This window comes from Phoca vitulina, unplaced genomic scaffold, assembly GCF_004348235.1.
Source record: "Phoca vitulina isolate PV1807 unplaced genomic scaffold, GSC_HSeal_1.0 scaffold36, whole genome shotgun sequence".
NCBI lineage: Eukaryota > Metazoa > Chordata > Mammalia > Carnivora > Phocidae > Phoca > Phoca vitulina.
Genome location: NW_022589739.1, coordinates 9,359,777 through 9,383,616, shown reverse-complemented (window position 1 = coordinate 9,383,616; position 23,840 = coordinate 9,359,777). Strand labels below are relative to the sequence as shown.

Sequence of the window (23,840 nt, the reverse complement as noted above, 5' to 3'; positions counted from 1 at the left end):
AGGAGATCACAGGGAATAACTTCCAAAGCTATGACCCGTCCCACCCACCAAGCAAGGATGAGCAGGTTCCTTTTATTTAAAGTTTAGGATAAAAATAAAATACAATAAAGTTCAGAATGACTATTTGGAAAGGGGAGCTTTGTCCTCGCTTGTAAAGGCGGACACAGGGTGTGCAGACGTACTTAGAAAACATGCCTATACGTTCATCCTATGTTTGTTAGTACAGCTTGTGCTCCTTTTAGGGGCCGATACTTTGACGTTATAGTGAAGCAGAGGTAACTGTCAGACAAGGAGAAGGGGCTGTGGGCATGCTCCTGGGGCGCGAGAGCAATATAAACTGACTAAAGTCCTGGGCTCCTTATTTTGGAGCCCAAGGCAGGGCCTTGCTTACTTTTGAAACAGCACTGGCGGTTTTCCCAGTGACTGATTGTCTCTGATATGATCAGGGCTGTTGTTTCCTGGCCTGGTAGACCCTAGTGGTTTTTGCATTTCTTTGTAATTCTGCCACCTCCTAGGAAGTTCTGCAAGAAGTGTGCTGGTGCTGGTAGATCAGGGAAAACAGCTGGAGACCTAAAATGACTTCTCTTAGGTCACTGAAGCTATATCTCATCTTTCTTTTGGGGGGGGACCCCTAACTCCTTGTGCTTACACTTCCTTTATATCTAGCACAATTCCTCTCTACTTATGCCTTATGTTCAGATGTCCAGGGTTTCCTCTCAACATGTACAGGGAACATTTGGAATTTTAGGTATATCTCTTTTCTCTCAACAAGGCCCAGCTTTCCAGATTCTTGTTTCTTTTGTTTCATGAGGGACTCGCTGATGATTGACCTTGTGTTATTTGCCCTTGGCTTATAGGAATCTGTGGCATTGATTCATTGCATGGAACAACATGATTTGCACAGAATGGAAATACTACCTCTGTTACATAGGCATTAAATTAGTACTGATGAATGAATGAAAGAATGAATGAATGAGACATATAGTGAAAGCATTTGAGTTCCTTTAGTTCTGGAGTTCCACAGTTTTCCATTCGACAGAGTCCAAAGTCAGTTCAGAGCAAGAAGTAAACAGTACGGACACTGAATTTGCAGTGGGCTGTTCAAATGAAAATGGCCCTTATTAAGCTCCAAGTTTTGATTAACTTTTCTCCATTTAGAAGGATATGAGAAGAAGTCATTTCCTCCCTTTGTTCCCACTGTTTAAAAAATCGAAACTCAACTGAGTAAATGTAAAGATCTTATTTATTGGCTTTATCCAGTGATTCATGAATTGGGCAGCATCCCATCTGGCAGATAGAAAGGAGTTCTGAGGAGCTGTACAAAAAGAAAGACTTCAGTAGGCAGAAGGAGGTCAAGCAAAGAAGTTGTTCTAGCAGAGTGGATTGTTTCAGGCAAGACCACCTTCCTTTGGGGGAAGAGAGGGGTTAGATGCCAATTGATCTAAAGACCAAAAAGAGGGGTTAGATGCCAAAATGCCAGTTGACCAGGTAAGTCCAGATTGGCTGGTTAAAGGTCACATTCCTGGGAGAGGTTGAAACTGCAGTTGGGTTAGGTATTAAGTCTTGGTTTGCTGACATGGGGCTTTAGCACAAGTGACTCCATTTTGAGGATATTGTTTCTTTTTCTTTTTTTTTTTTAACTGCCATCTGGTGATAGCTTTACATTTTGAGTGCAGTTGAGAAATATTCAAAACAGTAATGAGGCACCATAGTAAATCATGAAGGACCCCCTCAAGCTGATGGAGGTGGCCGGATCCTAGAGTACTTCAGTGTCTTCTTTTATAAGAAACAGACAGAGGAAGGAGAAACACCACAAAGATGTCTATGACGAGTGGTAGACAGATGCATCCTGAATGAGAACTGATCAGGAGGGACAAGTACATAAGTCCATAAGTTGGCTTTTCTCACCAGGGAAACACTTTAGCAGAGGTTTTATACAGTGTAATGATTTGCTCCACCTATCTGTGACAATAAAAAAGAGAAAAGTACCAGAAAAGTATTTTTTAGACAAAATAAAGGACTTATAATTGAGATTTTTTTTTTTTTTTCAGAAAATAAACTATTTTTATTGGTGAGATTTAGCATGCCAGTATCCATAAACACCTGCAGGGCCACTGAAACAAAACCAATTGCAAAGAACATAAAAATATCCTACATGTTTGGGATCTAAAAAACATTAACAAGCCTTTTAGAATCTGTGCCAATTGTTACAAGCAGCCAGAATGTCGTTTGGACAAGTAGGCATGGCTAGTGTTAATGAGGCATCGGATTTCCAGCTGGTGGAGGAAATGGTCAGCAAACAAAGCCAAGAGCACTCAGTAGTTCCCAAGCAAGTCTTCTTTCTTGTATTGAATTAGCTATACAAAAAAAAAAAAAAAAAAATACACTAAATATTTTCTCATCTTTAGCTGGGATGCAAAATCAGCATTCTTCCGAGTATCTGTAGAGATAGTGATCATACAAAACATGGAAACATTTGGGAGTAACACTAGAGGTATAAGAGATAATAATAATGTGTTAGAAAATAACATTTTCTGCCTGAACAAAAAGTCAACAGCATCTTGACTCTCCTCTCATTCAAAAATGACCTCGCCCCAGCAGTCACTGCCCTGGAGGGCATCTGCTGCACACTTGAATAGTAATTAAATCAGAAAGTGGTTAACAATGGGCTTGGGCCTTCAGCAATCTTCCATCTCCAAGAATGGCATTCAGAGGTGATGGTTTATACAGTGGGCCAATGGGCCAGTTCTTCCCCCACGGACAAAACTCACTGAATGGTTCCTTCCAGCCTCTGAAAGAGCCACACCCCCACGTGATATCTGGGGGTAAAAGGGAACTTCCTGGGTGAAGGAGCCTGGACCAAGGGTAGCGCATCTTGGCAGAGGATAGAGGATGTCTGGAGGGCCACTGAACCTGGAAGTCTTTCAGCTGTGCCTGTTGAATGCTGCTTCCCAAATATCACCAGATCAACTGTTGATAGGGCAAAGCTGAGTTTATTGCCTGCCTGGTACGGAATGGGGGAGCTTGGTTAGAACTGATGTGATAGCAAAAAAAAAAAAAAGAACTGATGTGATAGCTTAGGTAGACACAGCAAGGTGAGGATCATGAGGCCAAGAGTCAAAGAGTTTTGGGATAAGGGTGCCTGGGTAGCTCAGTTGGTTTAGTGTCTGACTCTTGATTTCGGCTCAGGTCATGATCTCAGGGTTGTGAAATCAAGCTCCACGTCAGGCTCCGTGCTGAGTGTGGAGGCTGCTTAAGATTCACTCCCTCTGCCTCTTCCTCCCCCTCCTGCCCCCCACCCGTGTACACACTCGTTTGTGCACTCTCTCTCTCTCTCAAAAAAAAAAAAAAAAAAAGAGTTTTGGGGTATAAACTTGTCTTTTGATGCTAAGGAAAAACCAATCAATGGTCTTTTGAGAACTCCCTGTAATGAGCAATGATGTTATTTGCAACTTTTATCTCTCTTGGCAAAGGTCTCTAGGAATAGTAAAGTTGTGTTAATGAAGATAGTAGAATAGTAAAGTCAAGTTAACATAGAGCATATTCTATAGACAGTTAACTGTCTTGGGGTAGATGGATTTTGTTCTCACACCCCAAGAATAAGAAGCAGGAGAGCTGACAAGGATTTTGCCCAGTTCTGCAGGTGCCGACAGACAGTGTGAACATTTATTAGTTGCCTCCCCAGCATCAGCCCTCCTTTCTGAAGGCTCTGATTTCTCACTGGGGATTCTAGGGAGCCTGACTCCATCCTTGGTTCCAGTGATGAAACTATGACCTGGTCCCAGGCTAAACTAGTCAAGCCAACCATGGGGATTAACACTGCATAAACTGATTCAGTCAGAGAAGATTGGAGAACATTTGGTGTGAATGCTTGGACAAAGATGCTCTCTTTCCTCTTGGATGTAAACAAAGAAGCTATGGCCCTTTTGCATCTCTAAAAGATCCAGGCTTAGGATGAGGCCAATCCCATGGATGGCAGAACAGAGAAAGAAAAAGAATCCAGACCCTTGATCCTATGGTTGAGCTGCTGGATCAAGCCTTTCCTGAACATAGTGTTACCTCTGACCCTTGTGAATATGTAAGCATATAAATTCCTTTTATTATGTAAGCAATATGAGGTAGGATTTCTGTTGTTTGAAACAGAAACATCTTATCTGGGACGTTGGTAAACACCCACCCCACTCCTGACCCATTTGGTGTTCCCTTGGAGTGAAGAGAACCATTCCCAAAGCTGCCATGAGATCAGCTCTTCTATCTTGCTCACTATGGTATGTCTAATACCTAACAAAGTACGTGGCACATGGTAGACATTGAGTGAAGTTTTCCTAAGGCAACATCATCGATGTTTGGTTGCTTAGCTCACATGTTGAAATAATCATGGCTAAAAGAGAGACTCTCTGCTCTTAATGACACAAAAATACTATACAAAGTTAGGGGGAGGGGCGCCTGACTTCGGCTCAGGTCATGATCCCGGGGCCCTGGGATCAACCCCACATTGGGCTTCTTGCTCAGCAGGGAGTCTGCACTCCCTCTGTCCTCTCCCTCTGTCCTGCCCCCCCACTCATGCTCTCTCTCTCTCTCTCTCTCTTTCTTTCTCTCTCTCTGTCTCTTTCTCTCAAATAAATGGATGAGATCTTTGAAAAAAAAATTAGGGGAAAACTGCTTTCCTTTTGTGTTTGTATCATATTTTGCAAAGGGAAACTCAAACCCTGTGGGACCTGAAGGACCTGTGGGCTGCTCTGTATCTGCTGGCGGCTCCTTGGGTTGATAAAGGCAAAGTTCTTCAGGAATGAAGATCAGTCACATGCCTGTCATTTCCCATTGATAGCCCCTACCATGGACTACAATTCTTCTGTGAAGAATGAAAATAAAAATCTCTACTCTTTTGATAACAGTATTTTAGCAGCAGTAACATTATCTTTTAATCCCATTCTTATTTATTTTATTTTTATTTATGAGCTAGAGCTCAATTGTATGTTCAAAGCCTATGATCAGTAGTGGTAGAATTACGTATTTTCCCCCATTTCAAATCGAGTCCAGAACATGAAATGTGATGACACTGATCATTCAGATTCTTAGAAATAAAGAAATGCGGGAAAAAACTCACTGAGCAATTACAAAGTGCAACTTTAACTCTAAGGTTTAGGGTGTACTACTGTGAGTTGTGCTCAGACTATTAGAAGGAGAAGCAGTTATGAATGAGGGGCAGGAAAACAAAGATACATTTTTTCCCCCTAGGTAGCTGAGGATCGGAGTGTGCTTAAATACTGTACATATTGATGGTAAATGTCCAGATTTAGAAAGTTTACTAGAAAAAGGTCATAAAGCCAATCAAGAAAATGCCATCCAAAGAGATTCAGATTGACTAAAATTAAGCAATGTAAACATTCTGAATTTTCCTTCCTGATATTAATGCTTAATGAAGTCTCTGAAGGGGGCGTGGAGAAGTGGATTCAGAGTGTTTTTAGTTGGGCCTTATCTACATTCTGTCTCTCTGTTGCCTGGAGTCATGGTCACATTGAGGAGCAGAGCTAAATCGGAACAGGCAACACCTACTCACGAGGGGAAGATGGGCATGGAGCCCGAAGTGTCTGTAACTAAGATATTGAGGTGGAGCATCGAGTGCTCCCTTCTTAGTTCTAGAAGCTTCCACACGGGTGGTGAGTGGAGCCCTCCAGTGGCAGTGACTATTGCTGCAGATTCAGCCTCTAACCAAGAAGCCAAGAGCCAAGGTAGGGATCAGGACGGGCTTCTGTTAGAATGATGGCAGAGCTCTTCTCAGCAGACTTTTAGGATCGAGGTAGGATCCAAGCAGGATTTTAGCTTGGCAGGCTGGGCCCATCTGGTGGTGGAGGCGAAGGGTGTGGGAGTTTGGCTCACCTCAGCACCTAAGGTCCAGGAATGGGTTGACAGCTGAGGCCCCTGGAAGATGGCATCACAGGATCTTGAGGCATATAGGTCAGCCACAGAGCTGCAGTTCCGCCTCCCCATGTGGAGCCGCAGGGTGAAGTCAACAGTGCATTCATAGGTGAGTAGCTGGGAGTGACAGAATCTGACCTTGCACTTGCGTTTTAAGTTTTATGTTCCTTAAAGTTGCAAAAGGGCCACTCCTGGGATTGGCGCTAATGGCTCATATCCTACTTTTTTTTTTTTTTTTAGATTTTATTTATTTATTTGACAGAGAGAGACACAGCGAGAGAGGGAACATAAGCAGTGGGAGTGGGAGAGGGAGAAGCAGGCTTCCTGCTGAGCAGGGAGCCCGATGCGGGGCTCGATCCCAGGACCCTGGGACCGTGACCTGAGCTGAAGGCAGACGCTTAACAACTGAGCCACCCAGGCGTCCTGGCTCATATCCTACTTAAAAATAATGTGACAGTTCCTTTGCTTCTCAAGTATGGAACCAAAGTATGGTGTGAATGTGGGCATACCTAGAACTAAACCTTTTATCAGGAATAAGGCTCCAGAGATCCTGGTAGCAAAAGAAATAGTAACTCAGGGGAGCCCTACACCCTCAGGATAACAAGGGGAAATCTGGGATCCTACCGTCACTCACGGAGTCCAGCAGAACCTAAGCCGTCCCACACAGTGCGCCCGCTGCCCCACCCCCGTTCTGTTGCTGCTCTCACACGTCAGCAGACACCAGAGTGTTACCAGCAAAGGCCTTGGGGAGGCTGTGCTTTGTTACAGGGAAATAACTTTTAGCTCCAGCTGCTGCTGCAGAGGAGACGCTTGAAAGCAAGAAAGGGAATAACGGGCAAGAAAAGGACCTTTGAATCAGATGGGAGTCTTCAAGGACTACTCAGCCCAGAAGACGTTCTTCTTACTGCTTTAAGCCACTAATTCTCTAGAGCCCCCAGCACAGATGCACCAGCTTCCTTCACTGTCTGCAGATGGTGTTTGAGTTCACGGGAGCCCAGGAGACTGCCCTGCTGCATAAGGACTTCCTCAGTTAAGAGCCTGGAGAAGGCTGGAGAAGGCTGGCCAAAGAGAGACATGCTGGCCCACTGGGGTGGGCTCCCCACGATGGGTAGGGATCTTCCTGCCGAGCAAAGAGAGGAAGGACGAACACATTCAAAGGCATGGAGATGTGGACGGAGGGCTGGTGCCTGGGGCAGGGGAGTTCAGGATGACTCAAACACAGGGTCCTTGGGGGTGGAAATGAGGCCCGAAACAGAGGGACAGGCTTGTTCATCCATTAAGGAATTTGGACTTTCTGCTGGGGATAGTAGGGGCCTTTGGAATGATTTTAAGAAGAGCTGCAGCATGCCCAAATCTGTGCTTCAAAAGGATCGCGTCGCCCATCTGGAGGCGCATGGGCGAGAGGGATGAGGCTGGGGGCAGACGCTGCTGTAGGGTCTGGGTGAGCTGTGCTCGTGCTCAGGCCTGAGTAGAGAGGCCGCAAGTAGAGAGGTGGGCGGGAAGAAAGTCTTGCCGAGGTTTATGGGAGGCCCAGGAGAGAGAGGAGTTCGGTGTGATATCCAGGCCGCTCTGCTGACCGGATGGATGTGGAATGGTAGAGGAGGGATAGGGTGTTGGAGGGCAGGAATGAGAGGACGGCGGGCTGACAAGGAGAGGGGGGATGAAGGAGTTTCAATATATGAGCCGAGAGCAGTGGTGTTTGACACCGTGCATTCTAAAAAATGCTCCTCTGGAAGACACATGGTGTTCACAATTAAGTGACTTCAAGTTTAACCATCTACGCCCCCCCACACATACACACAGACGCACACACACACTCACGCACGCATGTGCACACTGAGCTCCTACCTCCTGCCCTTCTCTTAGCTGACAGCCAGTCAGATTCTAATCTGGGCCCAAAGCCATGGGAAGAAGACAGGTTTATTCACCCAGTTTTGAAGTGAAAATGCCTATGCTCATAATCTGCTGACAAAAGGCTAATTAGCCTGATTGTTAAGCTCCAGGTCCCGTGAGGAAGAGCAGGTCAGAAAGCTCTGAGCTTTGCCAACAAAAGCTCTCCCTGAATTAAGGGAGGTTGCAGGTTTTCCCACATAGCTGGTGTATCAATACTGGGGAATCCAGACTCAGCTGTGACCCTACTGGGGAAAGAAAGACTGTCCATTCACACAGGCTGAGTCTTCGAGTGCAGCCCTCTCCCACTGAGGCCTAGAGTGGGGACTGGGAAGATAATTTGGAACAGCGGTCATCAAGTGGCTCAGACAGATAGGTGTCCTCCAAACAAGGAGCGGGTCGGGGAGCAAGGACTGGAGAGAGGCACAAGGGGACAGAGTAACAGTAAGGCGGTCAATGTCAAGGTGGTATCAGGAGCAGGCCAAGACAAAATTTGGGAAGTTAGCAAGTTAGCAAAATCTGTTCAAGTCATTGTCAAGTTAAACTTAGTGATACTTTAAAATCATTCCTCAATACTATGCCCATCTTTCTGCTTTCCTTCAAATTTCTCAAATATCTTGAGAGGAAGAGAGCACTCTTGTGGTCCCATATACATGGGTTGGTTGGGCTGACTACCCTGAGTTTTTATGTCTATATGTCTCCTCCCCTCAAGGAGAGCAGTTTCAGCGGAGTGGTGGCATCCGGTGGCATCCAGCCTGGAGATAGAGGAGGAGTTAATAAACACAGACAACTCTTTCACGTTTCTTGGCTGAAATGGGAAGGCAAAAGACAGGCCAGTCAGTAGACAACGATGAAGGATTTCGAGAGTGAGATTTTCTTTCTCGAAAGCAAGAATTTGAGCATTTGTATAGGCAGAAAAGGCCAGTGGGGAAGGAAAGGTCAAGATACAGGGGAGAGAGGGATGACGGGTGTGTGGCCATTCACCTGGAGACACATGGTCCTGGGCCTCTGCCCAGCTCCCCACGGAGAGCACACAGATGCTCCTCCCTCCTGACTCAGGCACAGCATGGCTCCATCTTGCCTTGGTGGCCTATGGAAGCATATGTCACTCCACAGGCAGGGTTAGGAGTAGCTTTGTGCAGAGCACCCAGGATTTAAGCAGTGCCTCTTTCCACCTTCCCTAATGACCAGAACTGAGGCCCAGATGATCCCCTGGCCCCTCTCTTCCAGGGTCTCCGGATGCCCAGGTTTCTTCTGTATGCCCCCTGTGCACTCCCATGTCCTGAAAGCAGCTCTGCCCTTTTCCAACCTGGCTCCACCTGGAAAGGGCCTCTTTCTCCACCTGGATCCTGCTGAGCCTTTTGCCAGCATCCAGACATTGCTCTTATTCTTCTGTCAACTTTGATCAGATTATCTGGAATAGCCCGGCCTCTTCCCCATGCTCTGCTCTGCACTTTGAAACTGACCCTTTGGATCAACTGCACCCTGTACTCCCATGCACCTGCCACATCCTGCCCCTGACAGTTGAATAGGCATGCCACACCTCTGCCTAGTCCTCATCTCTCATTTCAGCATCAGCCCTGACGCAGAAGTTTCTTCCTGCTAAGTCCTCTCCTCCTGGCTCTAATTCACAGCCCCCACCTCCATTCACTTCCAGCAGGTCCTGCTGTGGACAGTCTTTGAGCATTTATTCTAAAGTCCTAAAGGGCTTAAAGTTGATGCCAGAGGCTGCCCCTCCCAACTCAGAATACAAACACTCACTGTGTCCTTTGGGCCTTAATCAAACAAACGCTAAGACATTGGAAGAGATGAAACAGTCTGAAAAATGTTCCTAAAAACCCAGCTTAACAGAGAAGACAGTGTTGCAGGAGAGAATGGAAGAAATCCCACCAGCAAGTGGAGGCACTGAGGCACGCACACCATAGAAGAGGAGAGGTCACTCTATCACTGGGGTTTCCTAATGATGTGAAACCTTCACCTAGAATGTGAATTTAACCTTCTGGGGAGATTCCTCTGTTCCAGAAAACAAGAAGGAGGCTAGGGGGAGCCAGTGTTGGAGCTGAGTGTGGGCTGATAGAGAGGAGCATGTTTGATCTCAAGTAGCCTATGCTGATGCCATTGGGGAGGCCAGGGCTCAGGAATGCTGGGTCGTCCCTAGCAAGGCTGCCATGGAAACGTTTGATGGGAGTGTACCCCCTGACCAAGCCACAGGAGCTTCAATCAAGCAACACTAAGTCAGAAGACAGGCTAGGAGGCGAGAGGTGGAGCTGTAAGCTGAGATTGGAGAGGCTGCTCAGACAGACTTCAAGGTTGGAGGTCAGGAAAATGAAGCAAGGGTGGGACACAGAGCAGCTGGGAGGCAGAGCCCTGCAAGGGAATTGCACTGAGTAGGTAACTCACGGTGCCTGCCCCATCTCAGCCGCCCCTGCATGCACACACAACTCCACCCCTACCATCTGTTGAAGAAGCAGTCCTAATCACCATGGTTTGTAAAATGTATGGGGTGATTGGATCAAGAAGGGCACATGCTCCCAGCAGCCAGTCTATGGGCTGCCCAGTAACATACGACATGGTTTCATGATACCCTAAAGTGGGTTGGATCCATTAGATACTGCCAGTGACCCTGCATATGTCAAGAAAATGAGGCATCAGCAGGACTATGAAATAGAGGCTTTAGAGGTCTTGGTTGGCCACAGAAAAACCACATTCTAAGTATGCTGAAATTGTAGTGAGTAGAAGTATATGCTCAATAGAAGATGAAGAAGCCAGTCAGTAAAAAGAGAACAGAACACAGCTGAATTCAGTTAATAGTGGAGTAGAGTCAAGATCCAGAAGTTGTGATGCAGAGGTTCTAGGAGTTACCTTGGACCCAAAACACCTGCTCAATTGGTCATAGGACCTACGCCTACCAGGGTTCCTGCTCTTGATCTTCTGTGAAAATCCATTTCCACTATTGCCCCGTGAGTGTTTTCATGATAAATCACCACCACCATCCCTAGCTAAACCTTTTTATTGAGCTACCTTGAGTGAGCCTTTATTCCTTGCAACCCAAAGACTTAGCAGAACATCTATGGACTTGGGGCTGCCCAGAAGTACATTTGGCGGATGTTGGATTTGGGCCACTCCATTTGTTGTCACATAGTTTGCCACAGCCTAGCGGTGCTCAAGATGAAACCTGAAGATGGTGGAAATCTCCCTCAATAGAAAAGAAGCTAGAATGAGTAGAACAATGCCCAAGAGAAATGAGATCTCTCCCATTGAGAGGAAGCCACAGTTTCCGGAAGAGAAGCGCAGATGAAGGAGAAACCCCAAGAACTTGAGTGTGAAGAAAACTGCGTGGAGGGAAGCTTAAAAAGACCCTGGTTGGTGACTCCCTGTCGTGAGGCAGCTGTGGATGGACCCGGAAGATGTGATGGCAAGATGACCTCCTGATGGTCAGTAAGGTGTAATAAAGAGTCAGCTGAGACTGGTCAAATTTACTGTTTCTCGTGAACCATAGACAACCCACTAGGAACAAACATGGATACATCTTCAGAGATAATGGTTTTAGGGTGGGAAAATGAAAGACTTGAGAACGTAAGTGGTGTTTTCCTTACTTCTTCCCCTTGTCCTTTGGAACTCTAGAAGGAATGCCTCGAAGATGATCAACGGTTGCCTCACAAAATCAGGCTGATGTTTAGGTGAGGTTCTGAACTATGGCTTAACATACTAGAAGAAATCATTTTCAGCCAAGAATGCAGATCTTATAAAGACATGGGGGAACTAGCGGTTGATTAGCTAATCCCATCAAGAGGATTTAAAAGTGAATACCAGGAGGAAAAGAGAAATAACCCGACAAAACAGGTAATACACCAGACTAGTCCCTATGGATGATATTAAGTAGGATGTGGAAAAAAGAGTTTTGGGACCAGGGGTGTCAGCGATACATGGAAGGTAAGATCAGAAGCCCAGCCATAAGTGACCAGCATTCTAATGTATCCCACACAGAGAACAAGCACAATAACCCAGTGCGAAGTCTGTGGACTTGCAGGCACGTCAGCAGACCACTTAGAAACGGGCAGGTTGGTGTGGAAAGGAAAGCCATGTACCTGAGGCAGAAAACTCATCGAGAAGGATACACGTGGGGCTTAGCAGGGTGACCCCACCAAGGGGCGATCACAGGCAGAGGGGCAGCGCTTTCCTGAAACAAATCGTAACACTAGTGCAGAGGCAGAATCTCATCATGAAGGAGAAACCCACCAAGGAGACAGGTCCTGGAAGTCTTCTTTGGTTAAAAACAAGAGGATCTGACAAGCCCTTGAGTTGCTTTGCTGGCAAGATGTATCAGAAGACTTTGGAGGTGAAGAACAAGATCCTGCCACCAACTGAATTAAACAATGAGAAATGTATCATCTGCCTGAGGAGTTAGAGTTGGACAGGGCTCAGGGATTGTAGATTCCCTACGGTGGTTAATGACAAGGTCAGGAACTCTGGATCTTTCCAGGCTGCTGTGCCACCTTCCCTCTTTGGTCCATCTTCAGGTTGGTGGCAAGATGGATGCAACTCTAGGCCTTGTGTCCAGACATAAAAATAACCAGAGGAGAATGCACTTCTCGATTTCTGTTGGGAGCAAGGAAAGAATTTCTCGAGCCCTCAACAGACTTTCCCCTTACATGCCATCGGCCAGAAGATGCCAATTTTTGAACCCGTCACTGGCAAAAGGAATGGGATTATGTGGGCCAAACAGATCCAACTCCAGAGATGGATCCTCTTCCTGGGAGATGCATAGGTGCGTGGGGAGAAATGGAAACCTGGCAAATTCAAGGTTCACTTAGGAGGGAGGAAATTAGGGAGGAGTGGGTGCTGGGCAGGTAATTAACAGGGTGCTTCATCTCATCTTCTCATAAATGTAGACAGTGAGTTCAGGTCAGAAAAAATGTATATGAAAGTAAGAAAGAGAAGAAAGAAAGAAAACATGTAGAAGAACAAGAACTCTTTGGCAAAGTAGATGTAATTAGGCCCTTGGGGAAAATTACTATATCATCATTGAGATCATGGTAGTGAAAGAGATCATGTTGGGATATGGCCAGATTCTATCATCAGCTTTCAAATGAAGATTTTCAAAGACTCCGAAGAAAAAAATAGGGAGGCATTTTCAATTGCTGGGAGCCTAGATAGACTCCATATATTCGGAAAGCTCTTTACAATGCTTTCTGACTGTGCAGTCACAAATGATAGGAAGGGAAGGACTCAGAGGAAGACATGCCTACTGACGTTTTACATGGACATGGACAAAGGCTGAAAAGAACACCGTAGGGAAGGTGCGCTCTTGCCTTTGTCTTACTACGTGGTCTCTCTCTCACCACCTCGCACAATCCTCATCCTTCTGCCTCCCCACTGCACTTCCACTCTCTAGACATACAGACCCTGCTTGTCTCACCACTTCCCGAGAGGCCCGCACCAGACCGGTACTTAGAAATCAGATCTTCTGTCTCCACTGGGGAGCTGGGCTTCTTCAAGGAAGCATGGACTTGACCCAGGGCCGCTTGTTTTTCACAACTGGGACACTTGGAAGCATCATGGAGCAAATTTGCCCCCACGAAGGCTTTGGTCAAAAAACCTGAGGTTATGTGCCTCTTCATATTCTCCCGGGCTAAGGACCTCCCAAAGCTCCTGACACTCAGAGCACCCTGAAGGGACATGTGTCCTACCTCCCACTTGGGTTAGCTGGCCATGTCACACCCACTGAGGTACAGAGGGCTTCCCTTGATTTGAAGGACACTGTTTTCCACCCTCAGGCAGATTCCCTTCATACTGACAGGAAACACCATCTCCTTGTCCCCTAGCAATGTCTCTCTAACCTTCCAGCTGCGAATCCCTCCATTCCCCTGAGGTCCGCCCACAACAGCTCTGGGCTCCATTGTCCTCCTGGAAACAAAGCATTTTCTAGCCAACATGGGCACCACAGGACAGCAAATCAAGTCTGTAGCCCGCGTTTGCCGGACCAGCAGCCCCCACTGAGAACCTCTCCAGGTGAGAGGCAGTCCTGGCAGGCAGCTGTGGCCGGCACCCCACCTGCTTCCTGTCACATCTCTGCACGTGCCGTCAGCACGCTGTGCACCAGGGAAAATGGACTGAGATGAGGAGCGCTTCCAACAATCTGGCGGTCTGCCAGTTCCAACACCTGTGGGGGCCCTTGGGAGCATCCCTCCACACAGCCCGGTCTGGTCTTGGCCTTCTCCTCCTACTGCTCCTGAGCCCAAAGCAGGATGGGTGGGGTGGTATCAGGCCTGACTTTCAGGACACTTGTCACTTTAAGAACTAGAGCCCCAAGAGTAAGTCTGAGCTTTGGGAGCTGTTCTGTATGGGGCTTGTGCTGCCAGCCCTGTGACTCTAGACTACTTCCCTTGGGATCCTGCACATCAGCCCCTCGGTGCACACACTCTACTCTGGCACTGGTCCCTAGCCTCTCTAGCCACCCGCTCAAATTGGTCTCCCTCCTTTAGGACGCTGGGCTTCGTTGGACTTCTGTCGGCAATGTTCTCCTGTCCTGGTGCCTCCAAGTGTCCCCAAATATTCACATGAATAATAGGACTTTTGCCTCAATGCCCAGCGATCCCCAAAGAGCAAACCTCCCTCTCCTGGGCATCTGCCATCAGCTCTGCTGCCCTTGCTGCCCTCCCCTGGCCATCGGCGTCAGTGCAGGTAACCTTTCAGCGCTCTGATAGCTTTACTGATGCTCTTACTCAATAAACACTTATTTAGGGTCACTCTGTACTACGCAATGTCTAGACACTGAAGATTCAGCGATAAAAACACATGGCACTTTCTTTCCAGGAGCACAGACTAGTGAGGAAAAGTGGAGAGAGAAAGAGAGAGAATGGGAACCTTTGACTTCCTTCCGGTAGTAGAGTGTACCAGTCCTGTCTGCCTCCTTCCTCCCTAACATGTGATGGTTTATTTTCATTGATAAACCAGATATTTCTGAGCAGGTGCCAAGCATTCTGCACTAGAGATAACGTGGGGGAAATTCTAGCCCCATTCCCCCTGGGCTTTAGAGTCTAAGGACATAGACACAAGTAAGTAATCAGATTGTTTGATAACACTTAGGGTAAGCATTCCCTTTTGCTGGGTTCTGCCCTGTTCACATCTAGTAAGAGTCCTGCACAGCAACAATCAGGTATGGGATCCATAGTTGAGGGGCAGAAGGAATGAACCAGAGAGGAGCAGAACCTGTGCACATGGTGGGCATCCCGGTAAGTGCTGAATGCATGCCAGAGGCTGCAGGCACCAGAGGCCTGACAACCAAGCCCATTGCCCCCAACAGGCTCTGCGGCAAGCAGCAGCTTCTGGGCCTTCCGTCAGCTCCAGCACATCCACCCCTTCCTGATACTGTCTTGTCCCCAGCCTCATCTCCACATGCTGGTCCAGATGTGTGAGATCTTTAGCAGGTTCCTGCCCATGTCAAGGATAACTTAAGCAGCATGGTCCAACCCTGCAGGAGCCCTATCTGCTCTGTTCGCCTGCGAATACCCAGTCCTTCACGCAGCACCTGGCCTGTAGGAGGCACTCCACAATTCTGTGCTGGTTGAATGAATACATGAATTGAGCATAATTATCCCGGCAGGAGCTTAGCTTCCGCAAAGCAAAGGTCATGATTGGACTCATTTGATCAGTGGAGACAGCCATTTTGCTTAATCCAGACCTGGATTTAAAACCCAATTTGGTGTATTGGCCCCCAACAGGGTGTGGACAGCACTGGAATGACGGTCAGGGCCGGGAGTGCAAAGCAGTTGTGAGAACACATTCCCCAGGTTTGGGGGACGAGCCTCTCTCTGCAAGGGCTGTGCCCCCTTTGATGAGTCCTTGGGGGCCCCCGTGCTGCTCGTGACTGACTTTCACTCCATCTGGCAGGGGCTTCAACACATTTTGCTTAAAACTACAGCTGGTTTGTGATTTCGGCCTCAGACAGTAATTACAACGGCCAGGGCTCCTTGGAGAGATAATTACAGAAAGGATTCAGCACATTCATTTTATCTACACACTTAACCATCAATTAAATCATTACCGCCTAATCCTATTCCAGAGTCTAGAAATGTTCTGTGAATGTATAATTTTGAAGGCATAAAGTTTGTTTTCAGATGGTTCTAAGTGAAAAATTGCCTGATTTCCAGAGCGAATGGAGGCCCATGTGTGTGCTGCCGCTATGGAGGCAGAGTGGGGATATTCTGGTCCTGCCTCCCTGGAAGTCGGCCGCGGGAGGGCCAGGCCCGATTGGACTGGCAGGGCGGTGCCCAGCTCTGCCTTTGACCTCCCGTGGAGTTCATGATTTTCCAGAGCAGGATTACTACAGGGACTTAGAGGTCAACTCTTGGGGACAGATGGGAGGCTGGCTCATTTTCCAACAGGCTCCCAGGAGGGATTCTGTGGGAGCCCTAGGCCACCACCCACTACCTGAAAGCCAGGGATGAGGTCTCTTCACTGTGGGAACCCAGGAGAGCGTGGTATGAAAGACACAAGCTCGAGAGTCAGACCACTGGGCTCCTGTTTCGGCTCTACCACTTCTGAACTGTGTGTCCTTGAGCACGTTTCTGAAACTCTCTGAGCCTCAGATTATTCATCTCTGTAACAGCACAGTAACAGACTTTCCCAAATGGAGCAGCTTGAGACTTAATGAGAAAGTCATGTAGCGTGTTTGTTTAACGCAGTGTCTGCCCTTAACGGATGCTAGGTGAATTTTGGTAATTGTTGTTACTTTACAAGGATGTCCAGGGGAAGGAGAGAAGCAGAAAGGAAAACCAGACTGTCCAAAATGTGTTCCCTCAAGGCCCAGTGGCCTCTGAGAGCAGGTGGCCCCAGGCCTCAGGCTTCACTGCCCAGCTCGGACTTCACAGCCATGCCCTCGGGCCTCAGTCTCCCTCCGTGGTGACCCACCCAGGAGCTCCTGACCGCAGCCTCACTCTGTGCCCCTTCTGCCCTGATCCTGCCCTCTCTTGGCTCCCGCTGGCTCCCAGAACAAGCCTGCTTTCCTCCTACATCTCCAACTGCCCTTTTCTGTCTCCTGTATTGAGTTGGTGGGCTCACCATTGGACACAATCATGCCCCAAGTTTACGTTTTAAGGCACTTTCTGTTTCTTCTGTGCCACACAAAGCAGCTTTTGGGGGGATACTTGATGCCAGAGAGGTAGTTCTTTTAATAGGCAGGGCTTTCAGGCCGAGCCAGCTGTTGAGACTCTGTACCGAGAGCGGGGATCGCAGAGGCGCTGTGCACCACTGGGCCCTGGGGACGTCCCCTGTTTAGAGGTCAACATTTTCGGACTGCCGCCCCACTCCTGGCCAGCCTCTGGGCTCAGCCCGCCCCACCCTCCTGGGCACAGTATGTGCCCTTTCTGCTGACGTTGCTAAAAAGTCCGACTCACATGGCCAGCATGGCACTGACCACAGGGCTGGCTTTGCTCCCAGCGTAAGCAGCAGTTACGTGGCAGCCCCAAGCTGGGAAGCAGCTCCAGGCGCAGCACCATCCAGGTGCCAGACCAGCCTGGAGCACCTACCCGATCCTACAGCTGTGCAGCCAGGGCTGCAGGGAAGGCAGAAGCTCCCGGCCAGTGACAGCTCGGAGCAAGCTGTCCAGTCCTGACATTCATAGATGATCGTGGCTATTGATAGGAAGACTTAAAGTGAAGATCATTTTTTAATGACCTTCTAGAGTTGTAAGAATTAAATTAGTTAATAAATGTAAAGCACTTATAAGAGTGCCTGGTGCCTAGTGTATTCTCAATAGATATTAATTATTATTGTCATTATTTTTTTAAAGATTTTATTTATTTATTTGACAGAGAGAAACACAGCGAGAGAGGGAACACAAGCAGGGGGAGTGGGAGAGGGAGAAGCAGGCTTCCCGCGGAGCAGGGAACCCGATGTGGGGCTCGATCCCAGGACCCTGGGATCATGACCTGAGCCGAAGGCAGATGCTTAACGACTGAGCCACCCAGGCACCCCGTTGTCATTATTAAAGGAGAAGCCAGGCTCTACGGGGCTTATACAGTCCTGGCCAGAAATACTGGGCCAACCCTGACCCTTGTGCTTTGGGACCCCTCGGAAGGGTTGCTCCTCTTGTCCAGGAATGTCTAAGTACAGTGACCTCATGACAGCTTCCCGATCCCTGAACTCAGCATTTGGTACCATAGGCACCAGAGGGCCGTCCCTAAGGAACTTGGATCCTGGCGCTGCCCAGAGGGACAGAAGGAAAGGCCCTCCCTGCCCATCTTCCCCCGACCCCCACCACTCACAAGGCCTCTGTGTTGAATCCCTCAGGGAGAAGCAGGGGTGGGATGCTCTGTGAGCTTCCCCGTCCAGGGGCCCAAGGCTGGTACGCTGGTACCTCCCAGCCTCTCCTCCCCTCTTCCTGGGTCATGTGAGGAGGTGGTGCCCACCCTGCCTCTCTGTCCATGAGCCCACCTTGGCCTCGGTCAGGCCCCCAGGCCTCTTGCAATGACTCCTGATTAATAAAATGCCCATCCAGTGGACAGGAAGGACCCAGCCCTCGAGAAGAGCGAGGGAAGGAAGCATAGGGCTATGCTTGACCCTAGCACCACCTGGGATACCCGCCCTCGGTCCCAGCAGAAGCTGACTATGACTGCAGCACAGCTGTCGCTCTTGGGGCCAAAGGGCACACATACCCTGCTGTCCCTCTGCTTTGGCCTATGGGGTCTGGCCACATGGAAGTTTCTGTGAGGCTGCGGGACAGGTAACACTGGCTGACGGAACTCAGCCTCCCAATGCTATGAGACGTTGTGTTTTGGGGTCTGACCAGTCTCGACCTTGTAACCAGAGCCCCCCCTTCGCAGCAAGAGGCAGATGCAGCCAGCTTCCCTGGGCTCCAGTGAACACATCTGGAAATTGCCTGCCTGCTGCGGGTCTTGCCCTGGCACCTCACCCCAATCCTGTCTTTGCCTCCAGCTCTCCCAGGCCTCCTGTTGCAAGGAGAACCCAAATTCCCGAGTGTGCACACAGAGGCCTTTACCACCTGGCCCCTCTCTATCTGTCTGGAGTCCTAGCCCCTCTCTGCCCCTAGATGTTTTATGCCCAGCCACACCACACAAGCTGCTTCTAAGATGTGGAGACACTGTACTCTCTGATGTCCCTTTGCTTTTGCATGTGCCGTCCCACCTGCCTGGGACTTCTCCTCACGACTTCCTTGCAAACGTGTACTTCCTCCGGATTCAACCCAAGCATGACATCCTCACTTCATATATATACCTTTGTGATAGCTCCCATCATGCGATTTCGCCGTTTTGTATTTGTTTTCCTGAAGAGACCATGAGCTCCCTGAGAACAGGGAGTGGATCTCATTCATCTCTGAATCCCCAGGCCCTTGTATAGGCCCCAGCAATGAGTGGGTGCTTGGTATTGGCTGGGTGGGACAGAGACAGAGGGCCCAGCTGCCCGCGTGCTCCCGGTGAGGTACGCAGGCCCTTCCCTGGCTCCCAGGTCGGGCATCCTTCATGGACAGCCACGGCCTGATCTCAGCAGGTTTCAACGTGTGCCCACCGCAGAGCTGAATAGAAAAGCCCCCACTGGCAACAGCCCAGGCCTTGCTCTGCAGCATGGGATCTCCGTCTCTGGAGGGGCTATCAGGGAAAGTCTGTAAGACCCACAGGGAAAGAAACACAGCGGGGCGTCAGGGCTCCTTGACTCTGGGACAGTTCACATTTCGAGATAATCTGGTGACTGCTCGGGAAGCAGCGAAGGCAAGAGATGGAGAGGCGGCGGGGGGAGAGGCGGCGGGGGGAGAGGCTGTGCCCTCCAGGAAGGCTTCGGAGTCTGTTCTGCAAACAGCCTTAGCCACCCGACGTGCCGTCGTCAGGTGTGGGGATCTGGCTTGAGGCGCGGGGGAGGGGGGCTGCCATTGCCTTCAGTGGCCCCTGGGAAAAGGGCACGCCCTCGGATCTCAGCTTCTGTGCGCCCCCTACAAGGCGGAGACCTGCTCTGAAGAAGGAAGCAGCCCGTGCGTGTGCTTGCGCTGGCTTCGGCAACATGACGGGGCCTACTTATTGCGATTTCACGCTGCGATGATCCCACTTCAGTCTATGCTGGAAATGGCAACTGTACCCACAGTGTCCCCAGCGTTGTGTCGTGCATGGTTTTGTTTTCCAGACCTACTGAAATCGTTTGAGAAGGTGGCAAAATCTCCTCTGCTTCAGAGCACAGAGAATTCTCTCAAAATAACTCACCTTGTATAGGTCCTCCAGCATAGTTTTGCAGGGGCCACAGTGAGTTAGAGGCCACTTCTCTGCAGCTTCCCCAGAGATCTGAGTCTCCGTCCCCCACCCCCCAGCCACGGTCCCCACCCTTGCCCTAACAGCTGCCTGTGGTTCCACGGTGGGCTGGGTTGGCGCCCACGTGAGACGCCCACCTGGACTGGCCATCAGTATGGGGCGATGAGCGGGGGCCGGCTCCATAGAACGAAGGGGGATGGCCGAGGATGTTCCTGGGGGTTGCAGGGGAGAGAGGTCGAGGGGAGGCAGGAGGTGTGACAAGAAGGTGGAGGAGCAGAGGCATCAAGGAGCAAGAGATAGAGCTCCGCTACTCTACCCTGAGACCCAGGGGCTGTGCGGGCCGGAACTGCCTTCTGCGCAGAGGGCTGTAGACTTGTGGCTCTGAGGGAGAACGTAAGGCGGGGAGGCAGGTGGAAGGTTTGAATGAAGAGTCGAGGATGCAGACAATGGCGTGTGGAGGGCTGGAATTGGTTCAAAGAGGGGGTTCCTTCGGGGAAGGGGAAATACAGGGCAGGATATGGGGGACAGTATGGAGAGGTGACCCAACAGTGGGGGCAAGGCAAAGGAGTGAGGCCTGGCAGGTTCAGCCTCGGGGAGCAAAGTATGCCTCCGCTAGCGGAAGTAAGGTGGCCAGGCTGTCCTCTGTCCTGGGGTGGGAAGATAAAGCCACAACCCCCCTCAGACCAGCTGCCCTCCCAGAGCTGTCCGTAGGGGACTTGACCTGAGCCGTCTCTCATCCATGCATCCGTCCATTCATTCATCACCCAGTGTTCATGACACTTGGGTCTAGTGTGCCCATGGCCTTCCCACCACCTTAAACCCTTACCTGCCTGCCTGACCACCACCTCCCCACCTCTGCCCTGGACTGTGCCCATCTGAGCTGTCAGTCACGGTCCTGCCTTCTCCCCGGAGCCGGTCATCACCCTCCTAACAAGCAGGCGTGCCTTGCCTATAACACAGTACCTCAGATCAATAATAATATCATGTGAGCTTTCCTACATGGAGCACCGACTCTGTCCAGGGCATTGTGCTAAGCACTGTACACCCATCATCCACTTTCACCCTCACCCTGTGAGGTAAACAGTATTATCTCCCCAGATGAAAAAACTGAAGCTTGACCAAGTTTTCCAACATCTTGAGGCAAAGAAGTGGAGAGCTGACATATTGAGGTCGGTTATGTTACTTGTCCATTGTTGTATGCCCTCCCTACACTCTGCGAGGGTCTTATCCTCTACATCTACATCCAGAGATGAGGTCCTCTGACTTGCTTTGATCAATAGAAGCAGTGACAGCTCCAAGTGAGGGCTTTAAGAGGCATCCCATGTTTCTACTCATCCCCTCGAGCTTTTGGCATCTGTCAGGGAATATCCTAGGTCCTGGAATGAGAAGACACAGGAGCAGACCTCCAGCTGTCTGTGGCCAGATGTGGCTGAGCCCAGCAGAGCTGTAGCCAGCCCACAGACCCCTGAGCAAGAAATATGTGTTTGTTGTTATAAGCAGCTAAGACTGGGGAGTTGATTGGTACTGCAGCAGAAGCTAACTAATACAGATTTTTCTGATTCTATTCAGTGCTTTTAAAATCACAGTGTTCTCCTGCCCCGGTGCTTCTGGGGCATAGATACCACGGCTGTTCTAACTGGGTCTGAACACCCTCTTAGGAAAGGTTCTGTCTTCCTCTCTTCATCAAGTTGAATCAGGCAGCCTACCGCTGTTGCAGTTGCTCTCTTCTTTTTCTTCCCCTGCCCTCTTCCTAGAAAAAAGCCTGCACGTACCTACACAAAGCAAATCTCTCAAACCCACTTCTGTGCCTGTCAGACAGCCAGGAAGACAGAGAGGCAGCAGACACAGCCGCTCCCTCGCATGGTCAGTCGGTGTATGGACCACACGGCTATGCTGCTTCTGAGAGATTTGTCCCTCTGTGCTGTTAGTACTCAGCTCAATTAAGAATGTAGAACTAAAACAATGCCTAAGAATTTTTGGAAAATTCTTTTGTTTTCATCCTGCTGGCGCTAAGTCCCTCTCCCGCATGACCTCACATTCCCAAATGATTTGTCATGAAGGTTTTTTGCTAATTTACTTTCAGTTGTTTTGCTTCTGCTGTTTCTTCCCCACCTAATCATCTGCTGCTTCCACCTAACCATAATTCTCAAAAACAGTAGGATGTGCAGTGAACAATATGCAGTAAAATTGATTAACTGAAACCCTTTAAAAAAAAAAAAAGAATCCTAAAAGCTAATGGGATACTCTTTTTTATTTTAGCAGTCATGTTCTGTTCTATGGATTGTTTCTGCAAGTGTTTTTTTAAATGTTGTATCCTGATAAGACTAAACTTTGTAGCAGCAAAGACTTTATTCCTTCAAATAAGAACATGATTTTCTCTAAATGTGAAAGGCTCTGAAGTGTAGACTTACGTTCTGCTTCTGCAGCATTCCTTCTTCTGATTAAAAGAACCCCATTTTCCTTGAGGACCCACCCCGCTTCCTCTGTGCCCCTGTGGTCTGGGGGGATGTAGCCGCACCCTCCGCTCCAGGAGCACGTCTGTGGCGGACCAGGCTGTGTCTGGTCGGCACATTCGGGCATTGGTTCAGGGTGGCGACGTGACCTGATTTAGGCCCAGGGGTTTTGCTGGAACTGTCAGGAAGAGTCACGTCTTTCCACTGGGCCAGGAGCCGTGAGGATACAAGTGTGGCATCCCTACTGCTATGTCACCATCACACAGAACCTGCCCCAGAACGGAGCAAATCAGAGGAGAGCTGAGTTGAGATATGGAGAAAGTGATAAGTGATGAGGCCAGGTGACATTGTCTGAAGGTCTGGAGGGAGGGAGAGACGGAGAGGCAGACTGAGACACTGTAAAGTCTTGTTGATAATGTCACTCAGCACCTCAACACTCAACAGCTCAGGGTGGACCCGACCAGCACCTGACCAGCACAGCAAGGTGAAAAGTGACAGCAGGTGGCTGGGCTGGAGAGCCTCAGATGGCGGGCCAGGAAGGGTAGCTGACAGGACCCAGGCCACGGGGACAAGTTTCAAGACTGACAGAGGCAGGCAGAGTCCCCAGGCAGAAGTGGTAGCCTGAGGCTGGGACCAGACACTGACCAGCGAGGACAGGGACGCCCTGAGGCAAGTCGGTGGCCCTGGGACCTGCAGGTGAGCGGGGTGGCCCTGTGAGGTATGCCAGCTCCAGGGGCTGCAGGGGTAAGTTGCCCCCCACCCCCCGCCTGACTCAGGAAATGCAGATTGGGAGCCAGGGGCACTTGGGGTGTGGAACAGCTCCCGCGCCAGCACCCAGTGCCCTCCTCTTTTAGTTGATTCTAGTTATAGGCCATAGAAACCAAGTGGAGCCAGCTCGGGATTTTTTGTAAGGAGAGGGAAATTCTTGGAATTCAAGAACAGAAATGTATCTAAGTTCCAGAAAGGTCTGGGGCTGGTACCTGGGAACTCTGGGGAAACCAGACGACATTTATTTTCTCTCTCACTCTGCTCTCTTCTTTTTACCTCTACTACATCTCTCTCTCCCCCTCCTCCCTCTCTCCCCCTCCTCCCTCTCTCTCTCTCCTCCTCCTCCCTCTCTCTCTCTCCCCCTCCTCCCTCTCTCTCTCTCCCCCTCCTCCCTCTCTCTCTCCCCCTCCTCCCTCTCTCTCTCTCCCCCTCCTCCCTTTCTCTCTCCCTCCTCCTCCCTCTCTCTCTCCCTCCTCCTCCCTCTCTCTCTCCCTCCTCCTCCCTCTCTCTCCCTCCTCCTCCCTCTCTCTCCCTCCTCCTCCCTCTCTCTCCC

The 23,840-nt window shown here is 49.6% G+C and overlaps 1 protein-coding gene across 2 annotated transcripts in view; it reads left to right on the top strand.

Moving 5' to 3' along the window:
* Positions 1 to 23,840, top strand: part of SYT9 (synaptotagmin 9) — a 195,936-nt gene that overhangs the window by 153,558 nt on the left and 18,538 nt on the right. Inside the window, exon 7 of one of the 2 annotated variants that reach the window (XM_032426909.1) lies at positions 14,295 to 14,493. The exons of the other annotated variant lie outside the window; for it this stretch is intronic. Within the exon in view, the coding sequence (XP_032282800.1) occupies positions 14,295 to 14,493 (199 nt within the window). The remainder of the gene's footprint in view (positions 1 to 14,294; positions 14,494 to 23,840) is intronic. 2 annotated transcript variants of the gene reach the window in all.